This window comes from Cylas formicarius, unplaced genomic scaffold (genome assembly GCF_029955315.1).
Source record: "Cylas formicarius isolate icCylForm1 unplaced genomic scaffold, icCylForm1.1 PGA_scaffold_7__23_contigs__length_41026272, whole genome shotgun sequence".
NCBI classification, from domain to species: domain Eukaryota; kingdom Metazoa; phylum Arthropoda; class Insecta; order Coleoptera; family Brentidae; genus Cylas; species Cylas formicarius.
This window is the reverse complement of record NW_026844352.1, coordinates 8,504,985-8,524,665: the sequence shown is the minus strand read 5'-3', so window position 1 is coordinate 8,524,665 and position 19,681 is coordinate 8,504,985. Positions and strand designations below refer to the sequence as shown.

Here is a 19,681-nt window from a genome sequence, read left to right as displayed (position 1 = left end):
AAGCATAAAATAATAAAAAATCCAGTGGCATCGACTCGTCTTCGAGATGATCCTAATTTCATTTCTGTTAAACTACCAAATTAACTCGCTAAAATCATGACTAAGAGGAGGGTACTTCTTTACAAGTACCTGCCCACAATCAATAAAAAACCGCAGATTGATAAATTACATCCGTCGCTCAAAAATTGTCGGTACGCCTCTGTCGCTAGTCTAATAAATAATTCCATTTTACTAACCGAATAAACCGACTGTGAAAAATTATATGACAGATATAAACAAATTACAAGGCAACACGTAAACTTTTCGATTAGTTTTCTTTTAAAATACGCGATTGTGTTAGTGCACATGCCATAGGAACCCTAGAAAACAGTTTGTGCAAGATTCTTGAGTTAACATTAAATGATGAAGTAGAATCTAATCTAAGGAACATTATCAATTATGGTTTATTATTCCCAGACATCAGTGATACGTAGGAATATGCCAGCTTAGCCCTCTGGAAAGAACCCAAAAATTATATATTCGATGTCTCTATGCAAGTGTTAAAATTTACTCACCGACAAGGCTGCATTTGCCGTCATCGCTCCGAATGGACCGATTGAGAGAGTAAGCGGTTTCTGACACCTCACCATCATTATATGTATGAATACTTTTACTTTTTGGGTCTGCTCATACCAGTTGCTGCTATACAGAGCATCAGCTAAATTTGAACTCTAAAAGCCCACTGAGTTATAATCAAATGGTGCTTGCGCTTTGAATGCGAATTGCCTGTTCTTTAATTTCGTCGGCGTTCCAAGCCAAAATTAACAGTTGAAGAAATATAAGGGTTAAATATAAGCCCTGATATAAAGAGTCCCGGCCCTTGAAAAGGTATAAACACTATTATAGCAAAAATATATAAAAAAATAGTATTACACTCACTGCGTATATTTGAATTGTGATGGCTGCCAGAGTTACCGAAGTGATAGAGTATTCCAACAAGAGAAGAACGTTTAACGAATTGTCCAATTCGTCCAACCAACTGAAATTTGCTGATAAATACTGGGAATCCGAAAAATGAACCTAACGTACTTAATTAACTTGTGGTGTTTCATAACGAAAGCTTTCAACGTCACCAGAATAATATCGTCTGAATTTTCACGTTTGATTTTGACAGCGTAATTATCGAAATTAGAGAACGAGTGTTGCAATATCTTGACTTGGGCCCTGGCAAATATTATAATAGAATTTATAAACGCATATACAGAGGAAGTGTACAGAGCTGTGACAAAAACCATTGCCACTTCATAACAGAACGCCCAACTGTAATATTTGTTCTTATCGAAGGGGTACCAAAGCGGCATCAAGAAAGGTTTATTCAGAGTTTCATTTCTATGTTTATTTGCTTTGTAAAACGAATAGCTTCGATCGATGCCTGAAAAAAATATGAGGTAAACTCTTTCCATGCAGGATTATTTTTAGGAATTGAACTGAGGTGGCTTTTACTTCATGAAAATCCATTTATCAAAATAAATAAGAACTAAAAGTTCAGATTTTCACGAAATTATATATTATTTTTGATAAAGACACGGTGTTGTCGAAACAATTGTCATGGCATAATATATAAATTCGTGAAAATCTGAACTTTTAGTTCTTATTTATTTTGATTATTTTTAGGTGTCATATTCACTACGGCTCCATATTTTTCTATCCCATTAAAAAATATATCAATTTGACACTAATCATCAGTAGGTTGTAAGGTAAAGTAGGTGATAAAAAGTACATAAGTAGATCAACATCTTGATACTGGTATGCTATTGCCTCACATATTATATCAAGGAAGTGCCTGGAATGACTATCTTTTTTGTTTTGTTTGTATTTAAGTTTGCAAGTGAAACTAAATTAGAAGGTGTTATTTTTTTGATAAAACTGGAAAGAAATCATGCATTTTGTCAGCATAAAAGGACAAATATTTTTCAGATATGGCAGGTTTGGCCCCTATATTTGAAATATTGAACGACTACCATTTATTTTTTGAACCGGAAATTTGTATATGCAATGTTTCAATAAGCAAAGTGCATCACTACTGATTTTATTTCAGCGTTCTGTTAAGAAAATATAGTAACATTTAGATGTTATGGTAATTTTAATGAATTAAATTAAAAACTAGCTTGTTTAGTATATCTGATTCAATAGGCATAATTGCTGATTCATAAGGATAAAAATATTATTACTGTTCCTCATCCCGAAGCGATGAAGCCCCTCAGGCAATATTATCAAAGATGTTGACATATTTAGAAACGTTATCTTTACTAAGCGAGCTGCTCACGTACTGTGGTCCTTGCGAAACTCTGCTTAATATTGAGGAAGAATATTGTGATGTAAAAGATGTTATAGGTATAGCTCATAGGTAGGTATATGAATTTTCCTAAAATTTTAAAAGGAATTTTCTTCTGAGATTGTTTGTTATATAAAAAATAAGCTTCATTTGCTTGCTTCGGTATTGAACAGCACGCCCATAAGAAAATAGTAATCAATATATGCTCACCAATTTCTACCATGTAGGTGCCCAAAATAAAACTATACATAGTGATTGCTGTTGTTATTCTGAAGTAATATCTCACGTGATTTCTATAAATTTTTTGATAACTTTTGTCATCACCGTAAAAAATTTCTTTCTCTTCGTTAATGGCTAACTGAATCAAACTTATAAGTTTTTCAGACTGACTCAACCACACCTTAACGAGCAACAGAATTCCGAATAAAGTTTTCGATAAATTTTCCATCACTAAAAGTAGGAAAAACACAATTCTTGCGACATCAACAATACCGGAAGAAATATATTTACTTGTTTGCGTAGTGAAACTGCCGTATCTGGTTAAGAAGTCGATTATAAGTTGCAAAATGAAAAAAACGTAGACAAACACAATTAAGAAAGAGTAAATTTTATATAATGCAGTTGCTATAAAAGATTTTTGTAACAAATTTGTACGATATGTGCCGCTTACTATTAACATCCATTTAGTCAATTCGAACAGTTTTGTATCGGTCGGCATATCGGAAGTCAACTGCGGATAATTTTGACGGTCTAGTTTTATATTTGACGTAATTATATATCGGACCAAAAAATGTGGTACCATATTATTAGTTGGGTGTAGCATAATGCTAATGTTAAAACTGGAAATTTTACCGAAAGTTCGAAACTTTTTCTGAAGTTGGTTTTGGACAAACTGATGGACACAAAAAACTTAATAATATAATACATGGTATTCGACATTTCGTGCGTTTCGTTTTATGTAAAACACGACTGGTTTTGCTGTTTCTCTAATTATTTTTGGAAAAACCGGAACTAAAACAAAATTTCTCAAATTATCCCACAAGCAAGTACGCTTTTCGTATTTCGCTGTTTGAACATCTTTAAAAGTAGATGGAGCCACTGTCTTCTTAATCAATATTACCAGAAGTATCTTCAGGAAGTCAAAACTAGTTCGGATGCAGCACAGAACCTCAGCGGCAAATGCTCAACTATTAGAGAAAAATGAAATTTGAAAATAATTTTTTTTATAAGGTATATCCCTTATTTTACGCTGTTCTAAAGATCTAATACTTCGGTTCAATATAAATAAGTTCATATATTAATCTACTAATACTCTTTTAATTTGTTTTTAAGAAATTTTGGTTAATTTGAACATTTAATAAAATGTTTTATTTTGTGTTAGGAATACTGATCTTTGTTTAATTCAGGAATTGTTGCTCAGTTGCTTATTTCAAAAAAATAACTAACTGAAATGATGAAAATATTTTCCAACAAGCCGTTATTTTATTAAATATTGGATACCCATATTGGAAATTAAACATTTCTGGACCTTTATTTGTATGAACTTTTTTTATTTTTTCACCCTGTGTATGGATATTTACCACTCAATAATCAACACTCTATACAATTCAATAAAAAATACAGTGCTATTCTCGGTACTAGGGTTGCAGTAGAAAATTGAGGCAATTTGTTATGCATTTAACACATGAAATATTCGTTTTCCATTTCCCTCTAACAAAGACGAAATTATATTTCCAAAGCTTTGCATAATTTATGAACATTCTGATGTTTCCAGTCTGTTGTTTCGGACGGTGATATATGTCTTTTCCGTTTTAAACGTTCCCGGACAGTCTGCAAAAAGGACGCCCTATCAGCTCTCCTTTCAAACGAAGCATTCCTAAATCGTTTAGGAGCTATAGTTTATTTCGTTATCAATTAGAGTGGGAAGTTTGTTTTATTCATTCTTGATTTTGTTCATTGTTTTCTTGAAATAAATCGAGTATGTGAAAACCGTCATAAACAAAATTCGCTTGGTTCACTTATATTTTAAATTTAAATATATTTTTGTCATTTTGGGACGTCCTTCGTAATTCTCGTTTTAAAAATTAATTTATAATCCAATTCAGCACCCCTGCATTGGTATTGGTATTAAAGGGGGCGCCCTCGAGGGCGTCCAAGCACTTAGGCCACCATATGGACCCGTTGTGCCACCAGGCCGCTCTAGAAGGCGTCCAGAATGCCGCTCCTCCTATAGAAGGTCAGCAACTCCTTTAGCCCAATACCGTGCACTGAGTCCGGATCGATCAGGGCCGTTCCGAAAACTCCCAATCATGCCCATGTCAAAGCAGGGCACTCGGTGAGCAGATGATACGGGGTCTCCTCCCCTTCCATGCACCACCTGCACTCCGGGTCGTCTCCAATGCCTAGCAAGCAAAGATGCTTCCTAAGCCTGCAATGTCCTGTGTAGGCCCCTGCTAGTGCTCTACACTCCCTTCTGGTCAGTCTAAGCAGCTCCCTGGTCCGAGGGAGGGCGGGCCCATCCATCATAAGCCTCGCCTACCTCATTCCCGGAGCAACTCTCCAGCCCACCGCGGCCCGGTTTCTCGCCCAGGCTTCAAGAGCTCCTCGCCTCACACACGGGGCGATCCCCAAGCGGGAAACACCCCTGCATATTTAAAAATATATATTACATAATCGATTCTTCTGGTAATTTCTTTCAATCCTGTTTCCTCTTAGAATGGCCTTTTATGTTGGTTATCATAGTCTTTTAACTCACTCTATACCACATTTAAGGTAGTGTTCATTCCCAAGGTAGGGAAGAGTGACTACACGGACCCGAAGTCGTACCGGCCTGTTTGCCTCACCAGCTTCATTATGAAGACTCTGGAGAGACTGGTGGACCGGTATCTGAGGGACTTGGTGGAGCTGGAGGCCCCTTTAGAGCCAGCTCAGCATGCGTACCGAAGTGGCGGGTCTGTGGGCTCAGCTCTTCACCATCTGACTTCCAGGTTGGAGGAGGGTATGGGCTCGGGACGGCTGTCGGTGTGCATGTTCGCTGACATCGAAGGGGCTTTCAATAACACGGCCCTGTACTCGATCTGCAGGGCGGTGGAGAGTACTGGAGAGGGGACGGACATTGTAAGGTGGATCCGCTCCATGCTAACCGACAGCAAGGTCGAGGCAAGACTGGGTGGGGAGCAGGTCTCCATCGGTTCATCACGGGGTTGTCCACAGGGCGGGGTCTTGTCCCCGTTCCTGTGGTGCCTAGTGGTGAACGAGATATTGCATATTCTGAGGGAAGAACACGGGGTCTATGCTCAGGAATATGCAGATGACCTTGTGATAATGACGCAGGGGACGGACGTGAGGAGGATGCAGGGGCTCCTGAACGGGGCATTGGCAAGATTCTCACAATGGTGCCTGGACAGCAAGTTGGCTGTCAATCCTGGCAAGGCGGAGATGGTCATCTTCACTAGGAAAAGGAAGATGGAGTGCAACCTCAACATTTCGATGGATGGGGTGCCTCTTTCTACAAGCGGAAGTGTCAAGTACTTGGGCGTATGGTTGGACTCTAAGTTGACCTTCCAGGAACATATAAGATCAAGGACCAGGTCGGCCTTTGGAGCTCTGTGGGCGTGCCGGAGAGCGGTAGGGGGCACTTGGGGCCTGGGGCCGAAGATCATGCAGTGGATCTACGGTACCATGGTGGTGCCTATGCTCACGCATGGGGCAGTGGCATGGTGGCCGGGGACCAAAAGAGCGGGAGCAAGGCTAGTTCTTGACAGACTGCAGAGATTGGCTTGCCTCTGCATAACGGGCGCCATGAGAACGGCGCCCACGAGGGCCCTGGAGGCTCTGGTGGGGCTGCCCTCTCTGGCGGATCGGGTGCAGACGGAGGCAGCCAGGACAGCTGTGAGGCTGGCGAGCTGCTGGCTCTGGAGGGAGGGAACCTTCAATCGGGGTCTGTACGACATTTTAGAGGGCTGTCGCGGGGATCGCGGGGTCATGGGCATGGCGAGTGACGTCATGACGGACGGGTCCAGAATGGGAGATCTGGCCGGAGCTGGAGCGTACTGCGAGACAACGGGATCAAGCTTGTCGGTCCCTCTGGGTCAGTACTGCACTGTGTTTCAGGCGGAAATTTTCGTTTTATTGATGGCGGCCAGAGAGGTGCTTCGGCTCAACTACGGAAGCAGGAGAGTCTTCTTCTGCTCGGATAATAGGGCTGCACTCATGGCGCTGAAGTCAGTGCGTACGCGCTCCTTGTTGATAAAGGAGTGCAAAGGGATACTGAAGAGGGTGGCTGAGGAGAGAAAGGTCACGTTGGTCTGGGTCCCGGGTCACACCGGTATCCGGGGCAATGAGGCAGCGGACGCCTTAGCCAGGGAGGGCTCCTCGCATCGACACAAGATCGAGTTAACCTCTGTCCCTTGACTTCAGGAACGATATTAATGTTTTTAAAAGGTAGTTTAAAAGGAGTGTTTAGTTGAGACATTTCTCCTGAATACAGAATTCCAAAAGTAGGGGATAAATTAAATAATACACTTCAGTTTATATAGATAAGTATACTGTGATGCTACCTAACTAAAGTTCAAAATTGATAGCGAGTACCATTGAGTAGCATACGAAGCCCTTGCTGCCTTTCTTTAAATGTAACTCTGGAACACAGATAACAAACAGGATATTAAAAAAGAAATGTTCTTAACTTAAATTTATATACTTAAATTCAACATTAAGTTCACTTTATAGTTCCATTTTCATCCCATCGCTTCACTTTTTACCAGTTATTACCGAGACACAAGTGTACGCCAGCTTGATTCTCTGAAATATATACCCCGCGTAGAAAAAGTGAGTCAAAAATTAATATTTACCGAAATGGCAACATCCAAATTAATGGATCCAAACGGACCGATTGTTAAGCTTAATGGCCGTAGGCACCTGGCAACCATAATCTGCATACAAGCTTTAATCGTTTCGTTTTGGTCAACCCACTTGCTCTCGTATAGCGTCTGCGATAGTTCTGTGCTCTGAAATATTTTCTTTATCGCATCACGCACAACAGTTCAAGGCCTTTCAAAATTACTTGCAATAGAATTTCGTTAGCATTCCAAGAAAGTATCAACAGCTGCGATAAACACAGACAAAGGTAAAGAACATTAAAAAAAATATCTCTTTCCTAAAATGAGGCACAAGGTGGTTACAGATAAGTAACACAATCTATAGTTACCGCAAAGATCTGAAACAAAACAGCTGCTAACATGAACGACGTCAGAGAATATTCTAATAACAGCAGGTTTTTGAAAGAGTCATTTAAGTCTTTTTGCCACCTAGAACGAAAACAAAATTGGTATTTTATTACATTTTATCTCAGAATTCTTCATCAAAAATGAAAGTAACGTTACGAAGTGGAAACTCAGAAAAGCTAGAAGCATTTGCAATAGTTGCTAGATCTGGATAAACTCGATAAAATGTTTGATGAACAAGATGTAAAGATAAATACTAATAGAAAAAGTTAAATGGTTGATGTAAATATGAACAGCAAGGAAAAACTCAAAAATGACATGAGGTTCATAGTTTAAGAATATTTTTATTGTAAAATTGTTTTTTGTGTTTGTACCCAAAACTACAATTAAAAAGCAATGATAACTTTGACAATGACAATGACAATTAAGTTCTAGTCAAAATTTTGATATTTCCAAAGCACGATGTTTGATTTAGGCAAGAACTATTACAAAATAATATTGCCAATGACGTATTTTAAAGTTAATTTTGAATTAGATTTGCGTTTTCGAAAATCTCACAATCTAAAGAGAAAATCAATTCCGACATAAAGTTCGTTTTTTTTTCATTACGCGTAACCATATGGTTATGACGAATATACAATTTTTAGATGAAGAAATTCATTAATCAATATCCAAGAGATACTACCGAAAGTTCTGGGAGTTGGTTTGATGACTGCACAGTGTTTAAAAATAAGCATAATCATAAGAAATGAATAATAAATAATAAATTTAAACGCAGGAAGGAAAGTATCGGAAATGTAAGCGGAAATGTGAATATGTAATGTTCTTAATGTAATATAATATTTAGCATAATAGCTAGAATTGATTTTCTCCATTTTTATCAGCACCTGCATATTATTGCATTTGCATTTTGCAGTTTCATAGAATAAAATTACATTTCTGAATGAAAAAAAGTGGCAATTGTTATAGATAACATTTCATCAAATTTAAAGTAAATACTAGTGCCTATGTAAAAATACACAGCTAAAATCTTAGTGTGACACTTTCCGCATGTTCTTTATTGTAGAGTACGGAGTAGAAAAACGAAATTGTTTAAAAATTTAAAAAATAATTTTAAAGAATACGCCATGATACGATGATACAAACAAAACCAGATATTACTCACTTTATTAATTCTTGATGTCTAATTGCTAGCAATTTTAAAGCACGCTGAGCGACATCCTCAATTTGTATGTAGGCGTCTCCGCTACCAACTGGATAAACGTCAAAGTTTCTGAAGTGGTACTGAAGTATTTTCAATTGCGACCTTAAAAAAAGGATGAACGAAATGGATAACGATTGTGCGGCTCCGTGGAAAAACAAAGTGAACACAACGCAGATGCTTGTTTATCCAATGTATCGTTGCTGGATCCTTGAAATTTATGAAGCTGAATTGTTTTCACCGTCGCTGAAACCAAGGCAAGATTTCAGCGCAATAAGCTTTAAAAAATACACTCTGCTCAAAACTCAAACTGTTTTAGTGATATGCTCTGAAGAAGCCAATACCGTGATTTGCGAAACGTCAGCAGGTTCGATTTAAAAACAACCGTCAAGGAGGAATCTAGAAGATCTTTTCATCACTAACGTATACGGGATGCTTCGGAATTCAGCGCAAGCCAAGAAAAAATATTTTTTTAATTTAAGCCAGTATCCTAACTTGCTTTGTGTCCAAGATACAGGGTATCAAAATTTATAGAAAAATGAGATAAAAGGTTTTTGAATAAATAATTAAAAAAAAAAGTTTATATATATATATATATATATATATATATATATATATATATATATATATATATATATATATATATATATATATATATATATATATATATATATATATATATATATATATATATATATATATATATATATATATATATATATATATATATATATATATATATATATATATATATATATATATATATATATATAACCAAATGTTCATTTGATAAAGACACGGTGTTGTCGAATCGATTGTCATGTAAAAAATATATAATTTCTTCAAAATCTGAACTTTTAGTTCTTATATATTTTGATAAATGGATTTTCATCAAGTAAAAGCCACCTCATTTCAATTTTCTATAAACTTTGATACCCTTTATTTCGAAAACGAAACAAGTTTTGGTTAGTTTTTTTGATATTCGAAACTTACGTAAAATTCTAGGCATATTTCATTATTGAAGGGTAAAAAATAATCTTACTCGGAAATATTTTAAGGGAAACATTACTCACCAGTTTCAAGGAAATAACCCAACACCGCGCACATTAGTATCATGATAGTAAACACCATCAGGCGACAATGTTTGACGTGCTTTTGATAAATCAGTTTAACTCTTTGATCTTCGCTGGCTTTAATAAATGCCTCTTTGGTTAACGCAAGGCGTAACAAATAGCGAATTTTTTGAGACTGACAACGCAGCACTTTAGCGACGATGAGAGTGACGAATATTAACCTCGACAAAATCTCTAAAGCTAAAATAGACAAGCAACTGTCATAGGTTTTAATCACGTTTCTACAGAGAAAGGAACACCTGCTCCCAAGTCTTCCGTTAAGGTAATACCAAACTTTACGCCTAGCAAGACAACCGCTGACTCGTAAATTATCTGGAGTAAAATCGAATATAAGTCGTACAAGAATTGTACGAGCACACAGTTATTTGTTATTTTTTCCCTCCACATGCCGACAAACGTCATCAAATAAATCGACGGACCGTTTTTCCCTCGCACAACCGAAAAGTGAACAGGCGTTATTTCTCCTTTCATTGCAAACAACGCGTGATTGAGTTATTCAAATTGCCGATAAATCAACCAAAATAGGTCCCATGATTAGAGGTTTAGAAATACATGCTTGCAAGAAAATTCTTTTAATTTTTTTTTGTTAACTACGCGAGCAGGAAAACAACCCAATGATAAATAAAAAATATAAAATTAATGACTAGACAAAATTTCCACCTATTTATAGATACATTGTCATACGGTGGAAATGCAAATATTTTATTAAAACCAAATACTTTGATTTTAGTAGTTCCTTCGCATTCATTTCAAATTTTACATTGCATTGCATTGTTCTCCTATAAAAAATAAGTTCATTTTAAATCTAATATTGGTGGCTACGTTTCCTACGGGTGATTTGCTTGTAATATCCATTAGACATGAAGTAATCGGTGTTTTTTTTTTCGATGTATAGAACTTAAAGTTGGCATAACTGTTCAAGATGGCGACTGATTTAACAGATGTCAAGTGATTTATTCTCAGTTTGGTTTGGCAGTTCATCATGAATAGACTCACGGCTGAACAACGCTTGCAAATAGTGCCCAAATGGGCCCAAAACGAGATTGCCGTGGTTCCCGATTCTCATAAGCGAATTTTGTTTAGTGATGAAGCGCACTTCTGGTTGAATGGCTAAGTCAACAAACAAAACTGCCGCATTTGGAGCGAAGCTAATCCTCAAGTGTATGTCGAAACACCGTTACATCCAGAAAAACTGACTGTTTGGGCTTTATAGGCTGGTGGAATCATTGATCCGTACTTCTTCAAAAACGATGATGGCCAGAACGTTACAGTCAGTGGTGATCGGTATAGAGCTATGATTACTAACTCTTTCATTCCTGAATTGAATAACCATGATGTCCAGGAGATGTGGTTTCAACAAGACGACGCAACATGTCACACAGTTCGTGCCACAATCGATTTATTGAAAGACACGTTTAGTGACCGCCTAATTTCACGTTTTGGACCTGTGAATTGGCCTCCAAGATCTTGTGATTTAACACCGCCGGACTACTTTCTGTGGGGCTATGTAAAGTCATTGGTCTATGCGGATAAGCCACAAACGCTTGACTATTTGGAAGACAACATCCGCCGTGTTATTGTCGACATACGGCCACAAATGTTGGAAAAAGTCATCGAAAATTGGACGTCCAGATTGGATTACATCCGCGCCAGCCGTGGCGGTCATATGGCAGAAATCATATTTAAAATATAATGCCACAAGTTTATTTTTCAGATAAATCCATCGTTGTTTTATTGCAACTTAAGGTTCTATACATCGAAAAAAAAACACCCCTTACTAATAATAAAATTAACCTATTTCTTTAAAGTAACTTTCACAGGCTACGGTAACACTATTTACAAATCTTCTGGACTATTCGTACGTTGGTTGTGTCAAACTTACTGACGTTTCGATAATCATGCTTTTGACTTCTTCAGAGCTTAACTGCAACTATAACTATATATAATTATAACTATAACTAATTCAAATATAGGTGAAAGGTCAAGGGTCGCGCAAGAATGCAAGAATTTTAGTTTTATTGAATAAAATTTTATATTCGTTTTCTGTCTCTCCAATGGATTCTTTGCCGCATATGCATGGAAGGCTGTAAACTCCTGCAATGTCAAACGGAATGTTACCTTTTTCGGAAATCTCGTTTTAACGGACTCATTGTCTTTAATGATGGAATGCTTAACATCTCTAATGTGGAAATTATTAGAGAGAAGAGCATATCTAAGATGTTTTAATTGACCCCTCTCGTCTCTATGATTCACAAACCAGGAGTACACCTAGGATATTGTCAACACTATTCGTTCTCCAACATATTCTCTAGCAAAATAATACCCTTTACAAGGAAAAATGATAGTTGCAAAATAAATTCCTTTTATTAACAATTAAAATCAATTGCTTTAGATCCAAAATTAAGTTAAGTTTCAATATAGAATCAATCTTTACTAAAATCTCTATTCCTGAAACTCTCAACATTATTTCAGTAATATTACAATCCGAGATTCTGGAATCAAACCTTCTTATCTTAATTGAAAATTGTTTGCTTGGATCATATTTGTCTTTTAACGGTCAAATTTACGAACAAAAACAAACAAAAGTCGTACTTTAGTTCCATTTCTGAAACTTCTAGAACCCTAACTCTCAGTTTTAAGTAGATATTCGAAACTTACATAAAATTCAAATTTACGATCAAACGTCGGGAAGAGCTATGGGTTCTCCAATATCAGCAGTCATCCCAAGTATATTTATGGAAGACTTTGAGAAAAAAGCCCTCATCAACATCTAAAACCAAATTTATGCAAACACTACATCGATGGTACTTTTGCTATATGATCAAGAATCCCTCCGAGAATTTCTTGGCTATTTATACCAATATACACCTTAACATAAGTTTTACCATTGAACTAGAAACTAATAATATTCTTCCATTCTTAGATATTTTAACCAATAGAAAAAGAGAGCTAATGTTGGGTCATTCTGTTCACAGAACACCTACGCCCACAGACCGATACCTTAATGCATTGTCACATCACCGTCCGGCCCAAAAACCTTCGGTTATCAATTCTCTTGTTTACAGAGCTGTAAAACAATCTCAACCTGAAACACTGCTCTTCTCTCTTCCACACTGGAGATATTAAACATTCCATCACAAAATACCCTTCACCACAACTTTCCAAAGACAATGAGTCCACCGTTGTCCTTCCTTACATTCAAAACATTATCCGTCAAAGACAGAGTTTACAGCATTCCATGCATATGTGTCAACGAACACATTGGACAGACAGACAGACCAAAATATATCAACTGCCCTTAAAGAACATGAAAGCGTCTTAAGATTACGATAAATAAACCCATCAGCATCAAATCTTATTCGAGAAAACTAAATTCTATAGACATCTATAAGCAATAAAACAATCTTATCTGCGACTCAGATTTTTGCCAATGATATATAAGCAGATGCAGAGTAGAATACGAGCTGAAAGAGCCAACAGGATGATTGGTGAAACGTCACCAAGTTTTATTTATAAACAACCGCAGCAGAATATATGTAAATAGTAAAATTAGCGTAGTTTATAACATTGCAATATATATAATGGTAATAGCAAATAAACATTCAGGCATCTTGCAGACAAGACTATTGAATTTCTAAGAAACCCAGTTTGATCACTTCACCTTTTGTATTACTTATCACTTTCAAAGTTTGAAACAAATATGCTAGAATGGAAGTCCTAAACTGATGGAATTTTTGTAACTTAAATATTTCTTGGCCACTTCCGCTAATTTGCATCTTTAATAGTTTAAAAGTTACCCGTACAATCCCATTGAAAGAGTGGCCACCATGTATAATTTTCAAAAGTAGGGACTATGCTAATCCGCAACTAGTTTCAAGCAGTATATTTTTTACAGGCAGTTAACAAAACACACGAATAATTTTAAAACACTGTAATTGTCATTGACGTTTCAACCGGCAACCCAGGTCTTTCTCAAAAACAAAGAAAAAAAAGGCGCGATCATACCAAAAAATAAAACGTGTAACACTAAGCATGTTAAACAGTAGACACATACGAATTTAAATAGTAAAATATTACAAAAACAAATGAACATATATTAAGCCATATTCATAAATAATTTTTTTTTAAATGTCTATTATTAGCGCTGTTTGTGGAAAAGTATATTTCTCTTTAATTACAAAACATACATCATTGCAAAACCAGATAACGTTCTTGCTTTGGCGTACGATTCAAAAATAGTAGTGGAAAATAAACGTTCATTGTGTCTGATGCCTTTTTTCCCTCTTAGTTTTCATTTATTTATTTTTTTAGAGTGTACGTTTGTGTTAAGTTTAAGACCTACTGATGCACGGTGGAGCGTCTGAGCATTAAAATGGTTTACTTTAACAATTCGAAATAGGTTTCACTCAGGTGTTTTATGTCGGTTTTCGCGTTTATGGAGTTTTTATTTCTTTGAATATGCATCATCTCAATTATTTCCCTCTTTTGTGTGTTTGGTTCTGTAGCAATTATTTTTGTGTCATCGAAGTTAAAAGTATGTGTTTTCTCCATTATATGGCTGCTGATGTCTGTTTATCGTGCACAGTTGGCTAGTCTGTCCAATGTACACTCCGTCACAGTCGTTGCACGATATTTGATATACAATGTGACTTTTTTATGTTTGGGTATTGGTGTTTTTGCTTTACTGAAATTCATGTTTAACTTCCACTTGGAACACTGTTTTCGTCATGACCTAATGTAAGTATTATATATTATATGAAAGTAATATGGCTCTACCACGAAATCTAGTCCGAAAAAAAAAATTGGCTGACAAAGCCAAACGAATTTTTCATGACGGAAACCTAACATTATTTTAATATTTTTTTATAAGAAAATAGACACTATAATCTCCCTCGTTCTTAGGGGGATTAGTATTTTATATCGGAGGCATAAAAAACATCCATTTTAACCAGCGACACTCCTTCTGATCCCGATTATCGGCCAATTTAACTCGTCTGCTTGTGTCTCACGTAGGTCCCTCAGAAGGTTAACTATAGAGCGTAACGCGTATAATTTAGGGAGGATTATAAAGGTTCTCCCCCTAAAACTAAAGATGAATTACAATCACTGCGCCTCGTTTGGATGTTCAATTTTCGTTAGCCTAAGGTCGGATGAATCCTTCTACGCGTCCTTAATGATTGGGAGTGGATTGGCGGCGGCGAATTGGAACAGAATTTAGTTTCCTCTCGCAGATTCGGGTTAGCTTTTATATTTTTATTTGGGAATTGGTGCTACGGTTTGTTAGTTGGTTGGGTTGAAGCTTTTCTTATCTCTTTTTAATTTCCCGTACTTGCATTAGAGTACTTAACGGTAAATTTTGTCTCACACGTTGTACAGTGTGTTCGATACCTTTCCATGGTATCTCGCTCATTTTTAAAGATAGAGAGTTACGCTTTTCGGTTTCTAAGATACGAGCGAAATTAAAAAGTCTAGCTGTTGGGACACCCCCGCTATCTCCGGTTTCATTCTAACTTGCTAAAGATGTAAAAGTGCATTGCCATAGTTTTTTGTAAAATCTACTGACGTAGTTAATACTGCGGTAATGTATTCCCAGTTATTATGAGATAAATATGGTTAAGTTATTTTTGGCCCATTAAAAAAAATATTGTAAGAGATACGAAAACGGGTAAATTAGAAAAAAAAGTTTCATAATCTGGTGTTGAGGCAACTAAAAAAAAGGATATGGTGCTTTTTAAGGGGATATAAAAAAATAAAGATCACGTTTCAGCGAAATCATCATCTTTATTGTTTCATATGGTCCGTGAAAAAACTATACCATGCATTAAATAGCAAAACGAATATAATAATGTACAGGGGGCCTATACCTTATCTCGAAACATATGGGAGTTACAAAAAAAATTTAAATACAAAAGTTGTTTCTATTAAAATGACCTTTATTTTTTTCCTAATCGTCACTTTTTTATATAGAGAGTGGTAAAACAAAGTTAAATTTTATTTGAATTGCATTTTCATAGTCCTTTCAAAGACAAATTCAACGATATATATGAGTATGGGTCTGTGATGCGCCATTTCGAACTTATTAGCGATCACTTTCAGAATTCGGGTTATGTTTAAACGATCATTGTTGGATTGCCTTTTAACTTTTTAAACTTCTTTCGCTCTATTATATAATAGTTTTCTTTAGTCAATGATCAAATTTAAAATATTTTTTTAAAATACGCGGTTTTGTCACGTTTCGCAAAGTGATACTGTTCCCATTTTACTACGGGTCTCTAACTTACCGTTTTTTAGATTCATAATTTAAAAATCTTGTAAAGAAGATCCGTAAATGGAATTTTTTTAAAAAAAATATTCATATTCTTATTAATATAGACCACATGTCTTTGAAAAAACTATAGAAGCCTTGAAAGACTTGAAATACTTGAAAGACACAAGCACAAAATTGATTTTATTAATTTTAACCTTTTCCACATACTCATCGCAGCTTTGAAAACAATAGTAGTTTTCTCTCCACTATTTCGTCTTTATTTTATTAATTTTATTACGTTGTTGAGTCTGTTTTTTATAATGTATACGAAGGAGGAAAGAGTTGACCTATTAATTAGCCAATAACAAAAGTCCGGCTCTTGCTCTCAGCCAATATAGAGCCAAATTTTCCTATACGCGATTGCCAAGAAAAAAAATATTTTCCAAAATATGCCAGTAGTTTCGAACAAATTTATTGAACAAAAGTAGGAGCCTCACGGTTCTGGATGAAAATATGCAGCTAGATATTCTTCTGTATTTTGAAAATACTCTAGAGACCTCCACCCGATTTTGCTGCTTCAAACGTAGACGTAAGACGAACCACACTTCAAACATGTTTAAAAATGAACACTTATAAGCTATTTAAATTCACACCAGTACAAACAAACTGCAAGAAGCAGATTTTAATTTAAGACTCAATATAATGCTGGATGGGCATTTTTTAGATAACATATGTCAAAATATAATTTGAACCGATCAATCAATATGTACAAAGTCTGCGGTGTTATTTAATAGAAAAAATACGTATTATTGGAGTTCAGAAAATTTAAAAAAAGTGTTTTTTAAGTAAACAAACAGAGGCGAAGATCCGTGAAAGTATGGTGTAATCTGGAGATCTAGAATTTTAGGACCCATATTTTACCAAAAAAAATTAACATCCGTACGATATTTAAACTTATTAAGGAACGAAATTTTGTCACTTATTTATAATAATATCCATCCAATTTAGTGTGGCAGCGAGATGGCGCTCCTTAACATTGAAATGCTGCAATCATTCATTTTTTAAACGAAAATTTCAGAGAGTAGATTCTAGAAAAAGGAAATTTTATTAATTTTACTTGTAAGTAATGTGCACTAGTAGTTAGTGTTAATTTTTTTTAATCACTTCACTTAGACTCAGACTTTGCGAAATTTGGCGACATTGTGCAAAGCTTAATATACTGTTTTTAATAGGACTTCTTAACAATGCTCTAAAAGGGTTGTGAACAAGTTGATAAGAAGCTAATTAATTAATTCTTAATATGCTTAATATTCTTATGCCATAATTCCAATAATACACAGGGTGTCTCATTTAAGAAAATTGAGAAAATTATCATTTTGCCAAACGTGGCTACACCCCGTATTTTAAGAAAATATTTTAAATTTGATCATTGCGTAAACAAAAGGATTATTTTAGCATTAAAGCATTTTAATAGAAACAACTTTTTTATTTCTTTTTTTTTGTGACTCCCGTAAGTTTCGAGATAAGCTATAGGCCCGTCTGTAGGACACAATATGATTTTACATTGTTTAAATCACAAAACAGGGTTTTTATCAAATTTTTAATGTTTTGGTGTAGTGGACATGATGACGTTAAGAAAATATCAAAATGGTTTTATTGACATATTGTTACATGTCGTTTTTTAACGTTGTTGCGTCTTTTTGCTACAATATACAATATCTGATGCTATAATATACAATATCTTATTATATAATAACGCCGCTGAAGCTGAGCATAAGAGAGAGACAAGATTAACTAGAAATCGTAGACAGCATGTTGCGTTTATGAAAGCAGTTTTATTCAGAAATAAAGCCTGCCTTGAAGAAAATTAGTATATTATGCAACAAGTGCGGTAAACGGCATTTGACTCGCGAGTTTATTTGACAAGAGCGAAGCGCAGCGGAGCGAGTATTTTATAAACTAGTGAGTTAAAAAGTTTACCGAACGTGTTGCATACTATACTTTTTCTACGACCGTTAGTTTTTGGGTACATTTTCGCAAAACAACACGAATACATTCACTGACATGATCGTCAGAATTGACAAACGTCAAAATTCAAAGAGTTGGAAATATCTCCGAAAACATCCGATTGCTTCCAAATCCGTGCGGTAAAATGGCGGAAATGTCCGAAGTGGCTCGGAATCTTGGGAAACGAAACTGACGTAGTAAAGTGACGCTTCCCGCACGCTAGATCGCTGTGTAATTAGGTATTTTACAGACGGGAGTAGAAAATAGTATATTATGCAACAAGTGCGGTAAACGGCATTTGACTCACGAGTTTATTTGACACTAGCGGAGCGAGTGTTTAATAAACGAGTGAGTTAAAAGTTTACCGAACGTGTTGCATACTATACTTTTTCTACGACCGTTAGTTTTTAGGTACATTTTCGTAAAACAACAAGAATACATTCACTGACATGAGCGTCAGAATTGACAAACGTCAAAATTCAAGGCGTGGGAAACATCTACGAAAACATCAGATTGCTGCCAATCCCGTGCGGTAAAATCCCGTAAATGTCTGAAGTGGCTCGGATCCGTCGGAAACGAAACTGACGTGGTAAAGTGAAGCTTCCCGCACGCTATATCTGTGTGTAATTTTACAAACGGGAGTACAAAAAGTAAATAACGTGTTGTTAGCTATAAACGATAAGTTTATTTGGTCTAACAAACCAATAATGGAATTTCTAGACTTATCTAAACTTACATGAACATCGTTTTGGGTTTAAAATAATTTGGGTTGGAATTTTTGGAACACATTTAGTAGGTCCTTTTTTTGTAAGTGTTTTCTTACGGCGTTACCGCAACCTCCAGGAGCACAAAAGTTAAACACGTTTCGTTGCAATAGGACGGCGCACCCGGGGACAATGTACTAATCGTGGGCGACTACCTATCGGACAGATTTCATTGGTTTCGTGGCCTTGTTCGCCGGACCTCCTTTCCCTCGATTTTTTTTATATGGGAATATTGCAAAAATTTTGCTTAACAATTGATATGTTAAGAAATGTTTTAAATTCCGCAGTTTTTTTGTGTGTTTTTTTAATATTCTTTATATATTTTTTAAGTAATTATTATTATATTATTATAATAATATTTAGCTATCATTTCATTTTTTTTTATATTTATCATTTCAGCTACACCAAAAGACCAAAACATTGAAAATTTAAAAAAAACCCTCTTTTTTCAGATTCAAACAATATAAAATCATATTGCCATTGTCATACATCGTTGTAGGCATAATAAAAAATTCTTTTACATATTATATATCTCTTATGATTTCCAATATCCGCATGATAGATTTGCTCATCTTGGACACAGGGTATAATTATTTTTAAGAATAACGATATAAACAACATTCTTCTACAATTGTAATGTCGAACATAATTTAAAAATAAAAAAATTGTTTCAAAAAATTGATGAAGCATCTCAGAAAAGTATGATACATATTTTAAGAGGTAATAATATTATAAATTTTTTCCTTAATTTATTTATTTTATTATATGAATAATTCTGGATACCCAGAAAGGA

At 35.5% G+C, this 19,681-nt stretch overlaps 2 protein-coding genes across 2 annotated transcripts; both read right to left on the bottom strand.

Moving 5' to 3' along the window:
- Positions 1–344: 344 nt before the first annotated feature.
- On the bottom strand, positions 345–2,564 carry LOC132704448 (odorant receptor Or2-like). The gene is made up of 6 exons (XM_060674453.1): positions 2,525–2,564; positions 1,069–1,411; positions 919–1,018; positions 766–858; positions 555–710; positions 345–493 (listed from the first exon to the last, which is right to left on the bottom strand). The coding sequence occupies exons 1-6, from the start codon at positions 2,562–2,564 to the stop codon at positions 437–439; spliced, it is 789 nt and encodes a 262-aa protein (XP_060530436.1). The 3' UTR covers positions 345–436.
- Positions 2,565–7,000: 4,436 nt separating this feature from the next.
- Positions 7,001–7,587, bottom strand: LOC132704322 (odorant receptor 49b-like). Its single transcript, XM_060674244.1, has 4 exons — positions 7,521–7,587; positions 7,377–7,469; positions 7,165–7,320; positions 7,001–7,114 (listed from the first exon to the last, which is right to left on the bottom strand). Exons 1-4 carry the CDS (start codon positions 7,551–7,553, stop codon positions 7,064–7,066), a joined length of 333 nt encoding a protein of 110 aa, XP_060530227.1. The 5' UTR covers positions 7,554–7,587; the 3' UTR covers positions 7,001–7,063.
- Between the last annotated feature and the right edge of the window lie 12,094 nt (positions 7,588–19,681).

Coding starts and splice junctions, on each gene's coding strand:
- LOC132704448 (XM_060674453.1), bottom strand. CDS start 2,564: ATGTATAGTTTTATTTTGGGCACCTACATGGTAGAAATTG. Junction 1,019..1,068: donor AAACACCACAAGTTAATTAA/GTACGTTAGGTT, acceptor AGCAAATTTCAG/TTGGTTGGACGAATTGGACA. Junction 711..765: donor CCGACGAAATTAAAGAACAG/GCAATTCGCATT, acceptor GTGGGCTTTTAG/AGTTCAAATTTAGCTGATGC.
- LOC132704322 (XM_060674244.1), bottom strand. CDS start 7,553: ATGTTAGCAGCTGTTTTGTTTCAGATCTTTGCG. Junction 7,470..7,520: donor TTTTGTTTCAGATCTTTGCG/GTAACTATAGAT, acceptor GCCTCATTTTAG/GAAAGAGATATTTTTTTTAA. Junction 7,115..7,164: donor ATTTGGATGTTGCCATTTCG/GTAAATATTAAT, acceptor TATATATTTCAG/AGAATCAAGCTGGCGTACAC.